The sequence below is a fragment of the Bufo bufo genome, chromosome 1 (assembly GCF_905171765.1).
Source record: "Bufo bufo chromosome 1, aBufBuf1.1, whole genome shotgun sequence".
NCBI lineage: Eukaryota > Metazoa > Chordata > Amphibia > Anura > Bufonidae > Bufo > Bufo bufo.
The window spans coordinates 474,468,425-474,483,860 of NC_053389.1; the positions used below are offsets into that span (position 1 = coordinate 474,468,425).

At 41.8% G+C, this 15,436-nt stretch overlaps 1 protein-coding gene across 2 annotated transcripts in view; it reads right to left on the reverse strand.

Annotated features, from left to right (window-relative positions):
* The window catches only part of MSRB3 (methionine sulfoxide reductase B3), a 188,941-nt gene that overhangs the window by 5,621 nt on the left and 167,884 nt on the right, over nt 1–15,436 (reverse strand). For both annotated transcript variants that reach the window (XM_040409258.1, XM_040409266.1), the window contains one exon: nt 5,763–5,860. In XM_040409258.1, coding sequence (XP_040265192.1) covers nt 5,763–5,860 — 98 coding nt within the window. The remainder of the gene's footprint in view (nt 1–5,762; nt 5,861–15,436) is intronic.

The following is a 15,436-nucleotide window of genomic DNA, read 5'->3' on the forward strand; positions in this document are numbered from 1 at the left end:
GGAACCACTGAGTTCCCGCAATTTGACGTAATAGTACGTCATAGTGATCGTGCGGGCACCGGAGCGGTGCGCGCGCGATCACTGCAGGGGCCCGGCAGTCACTGGTAGCCGGGCCCCTGCTGTATCCACCGGCATCGCTGTAAAAGCCGATGCCGGCAGATTAACCCCTTCTATGCCGCGGTCCGCGCTGACTGCGACATAGAAGAGGTTTGTGTCAGGTGAATGATCACATCGAGTCCCCGCACTGCTGTGGCGGGGACCCGATGCGACACAAGGCAGCCCGATGCCGTGCAGAGGCTGCCCAATGCCTTGCACGGCATTGGGAACTGCCTTCTATGGGTGCCGAGGAGATTCAGCCTCAGGCTGTGTCTCCTAGGCAACCTGTTAGTGTATGACTCAGTGTCATACACTAACAGGCAATGCATTACAATACAGATGCATTGCAGAGGGGATCAGACCCCCAAAAGTGAATGTAATAAATAAAGTAAAAAAAGTAAAAAAAAAAAAAGTGTTTAAAATGAATAAAATTAATAAAGTAAAAAAGAAAAAAAAAACGCCCCTTTCCCCTTATTTTATAATAAAAAAACAAAAAAACAAAAACAAAACCCACACATATTAGGTATCACCGCATCCGTAATGACTGGCTCTATAAATATATCACATGATCCACCCTGTCCGATAAACACCATAAAAAATAAAAATAAAAACTGTGTAAAAAAAAAAGCAATTTTTGTCACCTTACATCGCAAAAAGTGCAACACCAAGCGATCAAAAAGGCGTATGCCCCCCAAAATGGTATCAATAAAACCGTCACCTCATCCCGCAAAAAATGAGTCTCTACCTAAGACAATCGCCCAAAAAATAAAAAAAACTATAGCTCTCCGAACATGGAGACACTAAAACATCATTTTTTTTTTGTTCAAAACTGCCATTATTGTGCTAAAGTGAAATACATAAAAAAATATATACATATTAGGTATCGCCACGTCCGTAACAACCAGCTCTATAAAAATATTACATGACCTAAGCACTCAGATGAACACCGTAAAAAAAAATAAAACCTGTGTAAAAAAAAAAACTATTTTTGTCACCTTACATCGCAAAAAGTGCAACACCAAGCGATCAAAAAGGCGTATGCCCCCCAAAATGGTATCAATAAAACCGTCACCTCATCCCGCAAAAAATGAGTCCCTACCTAAGACAATCGCTCAAAAAATAAAAAAAAATATAGCTCTCCGAACATGGAGACACTAAAACATCATTTCTTTTTGTTTCAAAACTGCCATTATTGTGCTAAAGTGAAATACATAAAAAAAATATACATATTAGGTATCGCCACGTCCGTAACAACCAGCTCTATAAAAATATTACATGACCTAACCACTCAGATGAACACCGTAAAAAAAAAAAAAACTGTGTAAAAAAAAAGCTATTTTTGTCACATTACATCACAAAAATTGCAACAGCAAGTGATCAAAAAGGCGTATGCCCCCCAAAATAAAACCAGTCAGACCGTCACCTCATCCCGCAAAAAAATTTGACCCTACCTAAGAGAATCGGTCAAAAAATAAAAAAGCTATGGCTCTCAGACTATGGAGACACTAAAATATGATAATTTTTTGCTTCAAAACTGCTATTATTGTGCTAAAGTGCAAAAAATAAAAAAAGGATACATATTAGGTATCGCCACGTCTGTAACAAACAGCTCTATAAAAATATCACATGACCTAACCACTCTGGTGAACACCATTAAAAAAAAAAAACTGTGTAAAAAAAAAAGCAATTTTTGTCACATTACATCACAAAAATTGCAACAGCAAGTGATCAAAAAGGCGTATGCCCCCCAAAATAGTACCAATCAGACCGTCACATCATCACGCAAAAAATGAGACCCTACCTGAGAGAATCGGTCTCAGACTATGAGACACTAAAATATCATTATTTCGTTTAAAAAAATGATATTATGTAAAACTTAAATAAATAAGAAAAAGTAGACATATTAGGTATTGCCACGTGCGTAACGATCTGCTCTATAAAAAAGTCACATGACCTAATCCCTCAGGTAAACGCTGTAAAAATAAAAACGGTGCCAGAACAGCAATTTTTTTGTTAACTTTGCTTACAAAAAATGTAATATAGAGCAATAAAAAATCATATGTACCCCAAAATAGTACCAATAAAACTGGCACCTTATCCCGTAGTTTCCAAAATGTGGTCACTTTTTTGAGTTTCTACTGTAGGGGTGCATCAGGGGGGCTTCAAATGGGACATGGTGTAAAAAAAACAGTCCAGCAAAATCTGCCTTCCAAAAACCGTATGGCATTCCTTTCCTTCTGCGCCCTGCCGTGTGCCTGTATAGCTGTTTATGACCACATATGGGGTGTTTCTGTAAACTACAGAATTAGAGCCATAAATATTGAGTTTTGTTTGGCTGTTAACCCTTGCTTTGTAACTGGAAAGAAATTATTAAAATGGAAAATCTGCCAAAAAAGTTACATTTTTAAATTGTATCTCTATTTTCCATTAATTCTTGTGGAACACCTAAAGGGTTAACAAAGTTTGTAAAATCAGTTTTGAATACCTTGAGGGGTGTAGTTTCTAGAATGGGGTCATTTTTGGGTGGTTTCTATTATGTAAGCCTCACAAAGTGACTTCAGACCTGAACTGGTCCTTGAAAAGTGGGTTTTTGAAAATTTCTGAAAAATTTCAAGATTTGCTTCTAAACCTTGTAACATCCCCAAAAAAAAAATGTCATTCCCAAAATGATCCAAACATGAAGTAGACATATGGGAAATGTAAAGTAATAACAATTTTTGTAGGTATTACTATGTATTATAGAAGTAGAGAAATTTAAACCTGGAAATTTGCAAATTTTTCCAAATTTTGGGCAAATTTGGTATTTTTTTATAAATAAAAATTATTATTTTTTTACTCCATTTTACCAGTGTTATGAAGTACAGTATGTGACGAAAAAACAATCTCAGAATGGCCTGGATAAGTCAAAGCGTTTTAAAGTTATCACCACATAAAATGACACATGTCCGATTTGCAAAAAATGACCTAGGCAGGAAGGTGAAAACAGGCCCGTGGTTGAAGGGGTTAAAAGGCCAGAATGCACACCCTAATCTTCACCAGCCAATGGCTGGCAACCTGTTTATGTTTTAGGCACCTTCCCCAGTGAACAATAAGGTTCTTTGCTTTGCTGGTTCCCTACAAAGGTGTTCTGTTTTGTTGTCTGCTTGTGTACTGACCTCTGTCCATTTCCTGACTCTAATTATCTGCTGTCTGACCTGACCTGTGCCTGATTTATCATTGTAACCCATGCTGCTTGCCCTGACCTTGTTACTGTTTCCCATATATGTTAAAACCAAAATTCAAATCGGTTGGATTGGCACAATGGTTCAACACCCACTGCCATAAAAATACAGTTTGTTAAAAATTTGCCACTGTGAGTGGTAGACATCTCAATGGCAGAAAATGCCTTAGCAACTGGCTACAAGGACAAGCCTGCTTCAAAGGAACTGAGTAGAAGCAGGCTCATTCTTGTAGAAATTCACTGGAATGAATCTGCAGGTATAGTACAAGCTTTCTTCATCCCACACTCTAACACAGTCTGTAACACAATTTTAATACACTGAACAAAAATATAAATGCAACACTTTAGGATTTGCTCCCATTTTGCATGAGCTGAACTCAAAGATCTGAAACATTTTCTACATACACAAAAGACCTATTACTCTCAAATATTGTTCACAAATCTGTCTAAATCTGTGTTAGTGAGCACTCCTCCTTTGCTGAGATAATCCATCCCACCTCACAGGTGTGGCATATCAAGGTGCTGATTAGACAGCTTGAATATTGCATAGACTTCCCACAATAAAAGTCCACTCTGAAATGTGCAGTTTGATCACACAGCACAATGCCACAGATGTTGCAACATTTGAGGGAGAGTGCAATTGGCATGCTGACTGCAGGAATGTCTACCAGAGCTGTTGCCCGTGCAATGAATGTTCATTTCTTTACCATCTCCAAAGGTGTTTCAGAGAATTTGGCAGTACATCCAACCAGCCTCACAACTGCAGACCACGTGTAACTACATCAGCCCAGGACCTCCACATCCAGCATGTTCACCTCCATGATCATCTGAGACCAGCCACCCGGACAGCTGCAGCAACAATTGGTTTGCATAACCAAAGTATTTCTGCACAAACTGTCAGAAACCATCTAAGGAAATATCATCTGCATACTTGTCATTCTCATCGGGGTCTGGACCTGACTGCAGTTCATCGTTGTAACCGAGTGTGCAAATGCTCACATTCGATGGCGTCTGACACGTTTCGGAGGCGTTCTGTTCACTGATGAGTTCCGTTTTTCACTGTTCAGGGCAGATGGTAGACATCGTGTGTGGCGTCGTGTGGGTGAGCGGTTTGCTGACGTGAACGTTGTGGATCGAGTGGCCCATGGTGGCGGTGGGGTTATGGTATGGGGTTATATTATGGACAACGAACACAGGTGCATTTTATTGATGGTATTTTGAATGCACATAGATACCGTGATGAGATCCTGAGGCCCATTGTTGTGCCATCACCTCATGTTGCAGCATGATAATGCATGGCCCCATATTGCAAGGATTTGTACACAATTCCTGGAAGCTGAAAACATCCCAGTTCTTGCATGGCCAGCATACTCACTGGACATGTCACCCATTGAGCATGTTTGGGATGCTCTGGATCGGCGTATACGATAGCGTGTTCCTGTTCCTGCCAATATTCTGCAACTTCGCACAGCTATTGAAGAGGAGTGGACCAACATTCCACAGGTCACAATCAACCTGATCAACACTATGCGACGGAGATGTGTTGCACTGAGGCAAATGGTGGCCACACCAGATACTGACTTGTTTTATGCCCCCCCCCCCCACCACAACAGTGTTGTGTTTATATATTTGTTCAGTGTACATATGTATATTACGAATAATTAATTGGACTTTTAACATTTCTGTTCCTCCAGTGCTTGCTTGCAAACCAGCCATATTATCCATACAGAGGACTCCTGAGCACACCAAGATAACGGAAGGGACAATGAGACCAGTGCTCTCTATGTATCCCAGTTCTTGCATGGTGTATGCCTACTAGGGCAGTGCCACGGTGTCGCCGCACTGTGCTGCACCTTTCTGTCAGAGTAGGTCCCACTCTAAGAGGCTACCTTGATGTGGTGAGTGGGCTTATGCCTTTTGATCAAAATGTACACTAATGCCTCTTGCACAGCATGCAGTATAGGGGGCTGCACAAGTAATATTACGCTGAAAAGTGAGTTTAATTTGATCTAAGCATAGCATTGTGGATGTGCGATCCAGTTCTGTTTTTCTCCCCTTGGTATATGCATGTTGAACCTCTCTATGTATCGCATAACCACTTTGCAGGCACACAGCGGGGAACAACAGTAAGTAAGTCTTGTAGTTTTGGGTGGTCCAAGGTGAACATTTAAAACTTCATGTGCTGACACTTTGTGACTTACTGCTTGCTGTTCCTAGTATTGCTATTTGTATGTTTTGTGACGTTTAATAAAGACATAAACAAGGGTCGGTCTTTACTTTTATCCTTTGGGTTTACTTGTTTGAAAATAAGTGCATATGTGCATATCTAAATTTCTATATTGTTGAGGCATAAGCTATTAGGAAATACCACTACAGAGTGAAGTTTAAGTTTAATATGATGCAAATATAATGGTTAGTGGCCCTAAAGAAGTAAAAAGATACTGACCTGATTACAACTTGTTTCTACTCTGTGCACCCCATATGAAAAGTCATCAGTAAACGTTATTGCTTCTGGATTGACAACATCAAAAAATGAGGGCCATCCTGCACAAAAAAACAAGAAAACAAATCAGAAATGTCAAGCATATTAATGAAATAGTATATAATCAACATCTATATTCACCATCATTCTTTCATTCTTTCTTTTCTTTTTATATCAGGCCAAAACATAAGGACAATGAGGGTTGAGCAAAACTATAACAGCAATACTATAACATATAGCTTAGCATTAAGTACTATAAAAAGTAAAGGAGGTCAGAAACAAGAGGGCACATAAAGGCCAGTGACTTGTATATTTTCCTACAATTCTTGAAAAATGTAGCTTTAGTGAACTAGAGTCAAAATATGCACCCAACGACCCCACTGATCAGCTGTTCCCAACAGCCGTCCATGCTGAAACTACCACATTGAATGGAGCCAGAAGCACAGCTCCTTTGCAAAGTGTAGTGGTAGTACTAGGTTATTGCAGCTCAGCTGCAATAACTTAGCACAGCCACTACACTTCGAACGGAGATGTGCTTCAGGGTACATTCAATGTGGTAGTTTCAGCACCAACAGCTGTAGGGAACAGCTGGTCACTGGGACTAGTGTGTCAAAACCCTAACAATCAGATTCTACTGACCTATCCTAAGGATAGGTAATCAGTAGCTATAGTCCAGAAAACCAGCTTAAAGGGAGTCTGTCACCACATTTCAGCATATTAGACCGATCAAATAGGGTTATATGATCCACCCAGAACTTAAAAACAGTACCTTTGTTGTAGAAAACTGACTTTTCTTTTAGCCGAAAATGAACTTATAAGGTTATGTTAATGAGCCCTCTCAAGTGCCCAGGGCGGTCTCTCAATCCTCAGAGCCCCAGGCAGCACCTCCTCAACGGCTCATAACCCCGCCCTCCGTGCGCCTCTGCCCGCCCGTTTACTCCCCTCCCCTGTCCTTTTCCAATGCGGCTGTGCGGTCCAAATCGTAGCGGGCGCATGCGCAATGCGATGCCCGCTCCTGGCAGGGCATCGCGATACCTACTGCGCATGCGCCCGCTACGATTTGGACCGCACAGCCGCAGTGGAAAAGGACAGGGGAGGGGAGTAAACGGGCGGGCAGAGGCGCACGGAGGGCGGGGTTATGAGCCGTTGAGGAGGTGCTGCCTGGGGCTCCGAGGATTGAGAGACCGCCCTGGGCACTTGAGAGGGCTCATTAACATAACCTTATAAGTTCATTTTCGGCTAAAAGAAAAGTCAGTTTTCTACAACAAAGGTACTGTTTTTAAGTTCTGGGTGGATCATATAACCCCATTTGATCGGTCTAATATGCTGAAATGTGGTGACAGACTCCCTTTAAACCCTGCACAGTCAGTCTAAAACACCAGGATCTAGGATCTGCTGCTGATGGGCATGTCCTCTCCGGCTCCCTGTGACTGAAAGATCCCGTCCTATCTGCGTTTAGGAAGTGTGAGTTTATACCACATGTTATCACTTTGAAAACTTGTATTCTTAGTGGCAGAACTCACAATTCCTTCCCTGGCAAATCTTTTGTGCTGGTAAGTAAGAAAGCATAATCCAGACTAATACATGTGATCTGTGCAAGGATATCATTCAACTTCCATAAACATTTTTCTGTAATTTGTTATGTTAAGCATAAATGCTCTAAACACAACAGATTCTGTTCCTTTCCCATGGTTCTTATATTTCAGTTTATTCTAAACAAAATATAGATTATGCAATCATAATGCGTTCAGCTTTCAAAGGCATAAAACTGCCTGTATATACATGGATGGCAAGTCAGCGCCCCTCCTTATCAGCTGTTGAATGCATACTTGTGTTCATTTTATAAAGTATATCTACAATGCATTTGGAAAATCTTAAGACTCTTTGACTTTTTCACATTTTTTTATGTTGAGACCTTCTGCTAAAATGGAAAATAAAACCAAGTTTTTCCTCATCATTCTGCAATCAATACACCATACTGACAAAGTGAAAACAGAATAATCTTTGCTAATTTATCGAAAAGGCAAATAAAATCTTGCATTGACATAAGTACTCAGACCCTTTGGCCAGTACTTAGGTTAAGCCCTTTTGACATTGATTACATCCTCCAGTCATCTTGGTTATGATGCCACAAGGAGGCATACCTGGATTTGGGGATTTTCTGCCATTCTTCTCTGCAGATCCTCTCAAGCTCAGTCAGGTTGGAAGGGGATTGTTGTACAGTCATTTTCAGGTCCCCAATCTGTTCGATTGGGTTCAATCAGGGCTCTGGCTGGACCAGTCAAGGACACTCCCAGAACTGTCCCTAAGCCACTGTTGTATTGTCTAATTGTGTGCTGAGGGTCATTGTCTTGTTGAAAGGTGATGCCCAGGTTAAGAATATCTCTGTACTTTGCTCCATTTAGGTTTCCCTCAACCTTGACCAGTCTCCATGTCCCAGCCACTGAAAAACACCTCACAAAGCATGATGCTGCCACCACCATGTTCACTGTAGGGATGGCATTGGGCAAGTGTGAGCAGTACCTGGTTTCCTCAAGATATGATGCTTAGAATTGAGGCCAAAAAGTTCTATCTTGGTTTCTTCAGACCAGAGAATCTTGTTTCTCATAGTCTGAGAGTCCTTTAGGTGTTTTTCTTTCGCAAACTCCAGATGGAATTTAATGAATAGACGCTTCCTTCTGGACACTCTGCCATAAAGCTCACATTGGTGGAGTGCTGCAGTGATGATTGAACTTCTGGAAGTTTCTACCATCTGCACACAAGACCTTGGAACTCTGGCAGAATGACCATTGGGTTCTTGGTTACCTCTCTTACCAAGGCCCTTCTACCTCAATTACTTAGTCTGGTGGGATGGTCAACTGTGGGAAGAATCCTGGTTGTTCCAAATGTTGTCCATTTAAAAATTAAGGAAGCCACTGTGCTCTTGCGAACGTTCAGTGCAGCAAAAATTTTTGTACTCTTCACACAATCCTGTCTCTGAGCTCTACAGGCAGTTATTTTCTTCTCATGTTTATTGCTCTGATATGCATTGTCAGCTGTGAGACCTTATATAGACAGGTCTCATGTTCGGGGGTCACTAGAACACCTGACATATCACAACCGAGTAACAATTAGGAGAACCCCTGAATATCTCCAGTGTTCGCAGAACAGACAAACAACACCAAAGAAGCTAAAACTAATTTTTATTAAACAAAAGTACCAAACAAAAACAATCAGAATGAACCCGGCCTGGAAGAAACCGCAACCGCCAAACCCTAAAAACGTTATTCCGGTGCCCCCCCTGGTTTTCAACAGGGATCTGGTCTTTACCGCAGGGATGTGACTGGACTGCTACCTCCTGGGATGGTCCCTGTATACTTGGCAGCTGTACCAGCAATCTGGGCATACAATATAGAACACTGTTCAGACACAAGACCAAGATACAGGATCACAGAGCCACATAGTCAGCAACCCATGCAAATCAGGATACATGGAAAATGGAGAACATAGACAGATAAGAACATCAACAAATGACCTTGATACATTACCTAGGAACCCATGCAGAACTGATGCATGGCGTACACAGACAGATAAGGACATACAAACTATATAAATACATTGCCTCGAACCCATGAGGAACTGATGCATGACACACACAGACCGATCCAGTCATACAAAGACATAGTAACATAAAACATACTGAGACATTGCAACATAGGATATAATGAGACATAGCAACATAGAAACATAGTAAATAGCCTGGAACCCATGTAGTCTGGTGTTCCCAAACAGACTAGGACATTAACATATTGATAAATAACCAGGCTGACCACACAAGTCAGGGAAGAGTAACAAACACACTGGTCAGAAGCATGCACACTGCACACAGCATTCCTGGAGACAGACTGAACTCCCAGGCATGCAGCACACAGGTCTAAATAGCAGGGTGATGAGAGCACCTGACCACCTGGTAATCAAACACAGGCTCAGAAAAGAATAAACTCTACAAGACACAGAGAGCACACAATTCACAAGACACAGTTCACACACTATAAAAGGCCACAGCCAGCACGCACTACCCAAGCAACCAACATAAAAGTGAACCTACCGCAGACAGTACGCAAGGGTGCAGGCAGCCTACATGGCAACACAGTGTCTCAGTGAACTGCACTGTGACAGACAGGGATGTGTCTTTCCAAATCATGTCCAATCAGCTGAATTTAGACAGGTGGACTCCAATCGAGGTGTAAAAACATCTCAAAGATGATCAAGAGAAATGGGAGGCCTCCAGAGCTAAATTTGAAGTGATTTGTATCACGGTGCGGTTCACTGTGACAGTTGTAGCCGTGCTGGCTGCATGCCCTCTTACGTACTGGCTGCAGGCTGACTCCTGTGTATGCTGGTTGCTTGGGGCTGTGTGCTGGCTGTGGTGTCTTGTGTGAACTATGCCTATAAATGTGTGTATCCCCATGTCTGCATCTCTGTGGTTTCTGTCACTGGTGCCGTGCAGGCTGGCTGCATGCATTTGTGTACTGGCTGTGGGTGTTCCCATGTATGCTGGTTCTGCGATGCATGCTGGCTGCGGCGTTGTGTGTAAACTGTGGCCTGTGTTTGTGGTTCCCAAGTCCATATCTCTGTAGTTCCTTTCACCAGTGCCATGCAGGCTGGCTGCATGCGCTTTGTGTACTGGCTGTGGGTGTTCCCATGTATGCTGGTTCTGCGATGCATGCTGGCTGTGGCCTTGTGTGTAAACTGTGGCCTGTATCGTTTGTTCTGTGCTTCTTGTTTATCCTAGTTCTGATGGGGTTAACATTTCCTGGTCTGTTCCTGGGTGTGACTTATCAGGTGCCCTTGTGTTGCAGCTATTTCTACCTGTGAGCTGTGGGGCTTGGGGTCAGTCTGTCTTTTGCCTTGCTGGGTGTAGCCCCTTGCTGCTGACGCAGGGGATCTTGCAATCTACCCTTCTATGTGGTGTCGCCTGGTAAAAGCATTGTCTGTTCTATGTCTAGCGTGGCAGTGCCTACTGCTTCCGATTCTGCCTGTTCCATGTCTAGCCTGGCAGTTCCTTCCTGCTTCTGTTCCTGTCTTGTGTATGTCCTGCATTCGTGAGAGGGCTCCTGGGTTCTCCGGAGAAAGGATCTCTAGTCTGTGTTCAGCTCTGCCTGAGACCGCCATGCTTCCAGTCCTCTTGGGGTCCAGGCATCTGCTTGTGTGCTGGTTCCTGTTTGTATTGTCTTCTGTTCAATGTCCTGTGTTTGTTTGGGTTCTCTGCAGGTAGGGGCCGAGTGTACCGGGATCTTCCTGCAAGTGCGAACAGTGAGCCCTTGGCCAAGTTCATCCCCACCACCAGGGGCTCTGTGAAGAACGGGGCTCACGGGCTCTGTGAAGAACGGGGCTCACTGGCTCTTCGCCGTCCTAGGTTTTGCCTCTGGTCTGCCGGTGCACTTGGTTCTGTGGTAGTTCTACCACTATTGCCTAACCTGCATATCATTAGTCATGCTCCTTTATTACATGTGTAATAAAGTATTCTGTTGGTTTCCTGGTCTGTATCTGCCTGTGTCCTGTTTGCAAGACATCCTGGAGGTCTGCCTTGGGCCCCCGGAATGTGACAATTAGAAATTTTAGTTTTCCTTTTTAATAAACTTGCAAAAAATTCTAAAATTCAGTTTTAACTTTCTCATGATGCAATATTGAGTGCAGACTGATGGAGGAAAACTTTAATTTTTTTGATTTTAGCACAAGCCCACAACATAATAAAATGTGAAAATAGTGAAAGGGTCTGAAGACTTCTCAAATGCATTGTAAAGTTCTCTCCAGTAACGCTAACCCTCAGTTTAGTCCATAAAAAATATATTACTTGCAGCACTGGTTGGTTAAAATGCACAGAGTGTATCTAACGTTTTATTTATTTTCTTCTTAAAAGGTCAATCTTCTGCAAATTACACTTATCATGTAGACAAAGGTAATACAGGGCACTTACTAATATATTGTGATTGTCCATATTGCTTCTTTTGCTGGTTTGATTCATTTTTCTATCGCATTATAAATAGCTAGTTTCCAGGGTTTATGGCCACTGTTGCAGTACAGATACAAACTGGCCCTGACGGCAGCTGCTGTGCTTGCATGCCTATGCGAACTGCCACTGCCCTGGCCACCAGAGGGGCCGGCGCTTTTTCGTATATTGTGTGCAAACACAGCCACCGCTGCTGGATTGAAGGGTGGTCATAACCATTGATACAAGCAGTGTATAATGTGATGGAAAAAATGATCAAGTCAGCAAAGGAGGCAATGTGGACAGTCACAATACATTAGTATGTGCCTTGTACTAACTTTGTCTACATGATAAATGCCATTTGCTGAAGTGAGACAAACATATAAGAGTGGATCTGTATGCATATGCTTCCAAATCTGCTCCAACATGTTCTTCATTTCCACAATAACTCAAATGTTAGAGCATATGTGTCTTGTACAGAGTAGGTTCTACTGTAAATGAGATTACATATTACAATTACAGTCACCTTATAGCTGATGCTGTTTTCTGGTCACCAAATTACATACATAGACTCTTCCTTGCTGTCTTACATTATGCTAGGGATATCCCACATAACATTGTACATGCATGTACATAACAAATGGAAGTATTGAGATGCATGCAGTGCTATTCTTCCTGTAAAAATGACAGACACCACAATGGAGCCTGGCGGACCTAACTCTAAGTCAATAGGGTCAAAGGGCACTGGTGGTAATTTAGCAATGTGTTTCCATTATTAACATGAACTATGTCTATGAACATAGCCTAAAACCAGCCATTCAAATTAGATAAAACTTGGCAAAATATGCAGATTCCATTAGGATTGGCCAAAAATCGAATGTGTACAGGGCCACTCAACGCTTCCCTTATGACACGTCACAAAAAAGAAGGTTTAGTCACGTTGGGTTTCAATATTTCCAATGCTTTGTTTCCGCAAGAGATACAAAAAATACAGCAGTGGGACACCTCGAGACTATTCTATGAGGAGGGTTAAGCAAATAACTATAAATGTATTTTAAAATGTTTCTGCTATAATCACATAATTAAACACAATCCTAACTGATGGCATATTACTAGGTTACATCATCCACATGTGATCAGGAAGGGGTCAGTTTTACCAGGTACAATGCCACTTGGGAACAAGGGTTTTGCTCCCATCCACCTGCACTGGAAACATGTGGACTATAGCAGTGCTAGTAAAACTCCAAAGAGGCTTTCATTCCCCTGGGGGTCCCAGAAATGGCATATCTTGATAACTTGTCATTAATATTTAAAAGTCTAAAACCACCATAAGAAAGCTGGAGTAACACAAAAGGCCACTATAAAACATAGAAATAAATAAAACTCCCTGGGAAAACCGTATGCAATCTACTGTTGAGGAAGTGCTTTACGAAACCCCCTAAAGCTGAAATATCTAAAATAACAGCCAACCACATAAGAACATTGCAATTCCAGTTTTGTGTTTTAACCTGTATTTCACCTCATTTTAAACACAAAGCTGGTAAAAGGATATCCAGTGGTATTCCTTTTGAATGGCCAAATGGTCCAATACATGTGAAATTCTAGACTGCTTTCCTTACTTCAAGGGACTGATGAAAACCTGATGGGTAGAAGCCTGTAAACTAAAAACTAATGGTGAACTATAGAAGTAATTCATAGGATTAGTCACAAACAAATCCAATAGGAAGCACTCAGGATTCTAAAATCCAAATAGGCAGCAGCTTGTGAATAGGTAATGAAAAGGTTAAAAAGTTTAAGAAAGTTCCTGAATGAAATTACTCTAGCTAAAATGAATGAGATCAATTTCCTTGAAAAACAGGAGTCAATCCATGACCTTTCTCCCCAGGTATTTTACACACAGTCATACAAAAACATCCATTGGCAGAGTACAATAACTGGTTCAAGAAGCCAGCTAAAACTACAAAGACAAGGAACTCCAGTGAAGCAAATCCTTGAGGGAATAGAGGAATTCTATGACTCAAGGTTTGAAAATCCCCAGTAACACTAAAAAGACAAGCACATTCAAGGTCCACCAGCACAAAGGGGTTGATATAAAAGGAAAGTAACCACAGACACACAGGGCATTATCATTCTATATAGATGACCTATCCTAAGGATATCCAATTGATGGCGATCTGACACCAGGCACCTCCATAGATCAGGTGTTCACTGTAACCTCCAGAACTACCACTTTGAGTGGAGCTGGAAGAACAGATACCTTCAAAGTGCAGTGGCCATTCCAGGTTACTGCAGCTCAGCTGCCATTCAAGCATATACAGCAGTAAACAAACACGGCCACTACGCTTTTAACAGAACTGTGCTACTCGCTCTGTTCAAAATGGTAGTTCTGGCAGCTGCAAATAACAGCTGATTATGGGTCAGATATTAATATCGTGACTCCTGAGTATAGGTCATTAAAGGGGTTATCCGACCCCTGAAATGCCCCCCCATGACTGGGCCCCTCTACACAATGTACTTACCTCGCTCCCCGGCACCTGCGTCGCTTCTTATGCTGGCACGGCCGCCGCTGCATCTCCCTGTCACGCGGATGAAAACATTCGGCGTCGGGGAGAGGAAGCCAATGGCAGGTGGTGACGGGAACAAGCCTCCCTAGCATCGCGGGTGATGCTATGGAGGGGTGTATTTCAGGGGTCGGATAACCCCTTTAATATCAGGACTCTGAAAAACCTGTTCATAGCCTTGTATTTGAAAAGATAAAATGCACATATGGACGTTGTGGAAGGGTATAAGGTTACCTCAATATCACAATAATCCAGACATTATATCCTATTAGTTAACATTCACTGTAAATATTCTATAAAATGAAAAACTACAAAACAATTGAACAATGAGAAATGAAGTGAACACAGGAGTCTGTTTGCATACTTTATATGTATTAAACTCACCCCGCTGTCAGCATTTGCATAAACACTCGCTATTTTAAACAATGTGTTTTAAGCGTCTTCTTTTTTTTTTTCTTAAACATCTGGAAAGTTAGGTCAGATTTCATAATAGGATGCAAAAAGGAAAGTAAGGGGCCTTGTGCAGACAGCATCTGCTGGAAAGGTTATGCAAGGCAACTCAAGTGCAAGAATTAACCAGGATGTTTCACATCACCAATGTAAATAAATATTTAACACTGTCTTATGACAACAGATTTGCTTCCAAAACAGCGAGCATTGGATGTAAATGACCTGCCCTTATGTGCACGAGTGGTTGCTATAAATAAGGTCTGGACAGACATAATAATGACTAATATACTACAAAATCCCAATGATGTCATGACTTCCATATGCAAAGTAGCAATGTCACATCTGTAAAATATAATAGAATGTTAGGGAGGACCTGTCACCTCTCTTGACACAGCTCTCTTCCCCACGCAATAACAATTCCAGAGAATCGTTTCTCATGACTTTATGTTGTGCCGGTCATCTCTTATTCCTGCTAGAATTTTAGATGTCGGTCTTAAAGGGGTTGTCTGAGTTATTTTTTTGTTCTTTGTATGTTTCTAACTAGGCAAATGTAAGGACTTTACAATTCACTTACTTTATCTCCAGTTGCTGCTTTCTCAGATTTCACAGAGGATAACATGACCTGTGATATCAGCTTATTTCCCTGCTCTAATGAT